The 1,798-nt window shown below is 39.8% G+C and overlaps 1 protein-coding gene across 1 annotated transcript; it reads left to right on the top strand.

The window, feature by feature from the left end:
- The first annotated feature begins 611 nt into the window (after window positions 1–611).
- LOC114282222 (uncharacterized) lies at window positions 612–1,220 on the top strand. The gene has a single exon (XM_028224868.2). The coding sequence runs from the start codon at window positions 612–614 to the stop codon at window positions 1,218–1,220; it is 609 nt and encodes a 202-aa protein (XP_028080669.2).
- Window positions 1,221–1,798: the final 578 nt, after the last annotated feature.

Genomic DNA, 1,798 nt, shown 5'->3' with positions numbered 1-1,798 from the left:
CAAGGTAAGTTTATTCATCTTCTACAACTCTTCTCTTGAATTTGAGTGAGATTTGTTCACATTTATGTAACCTAGGGTTTGCAATTGAGGTCATGTGTTTGATAAGTGCTTAATAGGAAGGTTATTCTTACCATTTGGTTGTGTTAGGAACTCATTTGAGTTATATGAAGAAATTGCATCTTACTTGTTATTTCATGTTGAAACTCATCTATATGTTCAGATGGCTATATATATATGTATATGTGATTGGAACCAAAAGATAACTCAAACTTTGAAGAAATTGGGTTATGCATGTGGAATTGAAGATGATGACCCTAATTGAACTTGTGATTATGTTTATGGTGACATTGAACTGTTATATTACATAAACTTCCCTATTTTATGCCTTGTAATATATTTACCAAGTTGAAAATTAGCCTTGATTCGAAGTATGCAAAACTGGAACAGCAACCGCACGTACAAGGGTCCAGGCCACAAGTGCGGGGCTCACAGCCGCACGAGCGAAAAATAGGGGATTTTGGGACTGAAGCTACTGAAATAAAAGCACGTGCGGGGCTCACAGCCGTGGGACTTGTTATCGGTTGACTGGATCATGTTTTAGGTGTGGCAAAATGGGCCATTTGGTAAAGGACTGTCCTCAGAGAAATCAACAAAATGGAAATAGGGCTACTGCAAGTTCAACATGGTCTACACCAGCTCCCAGCACCAAGTCAGCTGTCAAGCCTGTTAATAATAAAGACACCGCGAGACAGGGGAGGGTGTTTGCATTGGTTCCGGGAGATGTGCAAAATGCTGCAACAGTGGTGTTAGGTACATTTATTGTTCACGGTCATTTTGCCCATGTATTGTTTGATTCTGGCTCCACCCATTCCTTTGTGTTAAAACAATTTGCTCAAAATTTAGATAGATCTGAGTTATCTTATATTTTATGTGTGTCTTCACCTTTGGGAGACACTATGGTTTGCACTTCTGTTTATTTTGCTTATGAACTCCAATTTGGGGATATCCGGGTATATGCCAATCTGTTACCCCTTAATATGACTTATTTTGATATTATTCTGGGCATGGACTGGTTGAGCGAATATTGTGCGACTATTGACTGTTTGACTAAGCAACTCAGTTTCCACCCTCCAGGATATTCAGAATTTACCTTTCAGGGACATGGAGTGACTTCTCCACCTTATTTGATTTCTGCAATGAAGACCTGTAAATTAATTTAGAAAGGGTGTCAGGGGTACTTGTGCAGTGTCTTAGAGGAGCCACCAATGAATGGGAGTACTAGTATGATTTCGATCGTCTGTGAATTTCCGGATGTTTTTCCAGAGGAATTACCGGGGGAGTTAGTAGACCGTGAAATCTAGTTTACAATTGAAGTGATACCGGGAACTCAACCCATTTCTAAAACTCCGTATAGGATGTCACCAGTTGAAATGAAGGAATTGAAGATTCAGTTGCAAGATTTACTTGATAAGGGGTTCATTCACCCGAGTGTCTCTCCATGGGGTGCACCAGTTCTGTTTGTGAAAAAGAAAGATAGAACACTCCGATTATGTATAGATTACAGGGAACTTAATAAGGTAATGATCAAGAATAAGTACCCTTTGCCTCGGATCGATGATTGGTTTGACCAGCTACAAGGGGCACAAGTCTTTTTGAAAATTGATTTACGGTTCGGATACCATCAACTGAAGGTCAAAGCTGATGATGTTGAGAAGACAACTTTTCAAACTCGATACGGTCATTATGAATTTCTGGTTATGCCCTTTGGAGTTACTAACGCACCAGCAGCATTTATGGA

The sequence above is a fragment of the Camellia sinensis genome, chromosome 12 (assembly GCF_055761805.1).
Source record: "Camellia sinensis isolate YWXY chromosome 12, ASM5576180v1, whole genome shotgun sequence".
Classification (NCBI taxonomy): Eukaryota; Viridiplantae; Streptophyta; class Magnoliopsida; order Ericales; family Theaceae; genus Camellia; species Camellia sinensis.
Note: the sequence above shows the minus strand (reverse complement) of the source record. Positions and strands in the feature narration are given on the sequence as shown.

What these genes read in the sequence shown, in the direction of transcription:
- LOC114282222 (XM_028224868.2), top strand. Translation starts at nt 612, where the DNA reads ATGGGCCATTTGGTAAAGGACTGTCCTCAGAGAAATCAACAAAATGGA.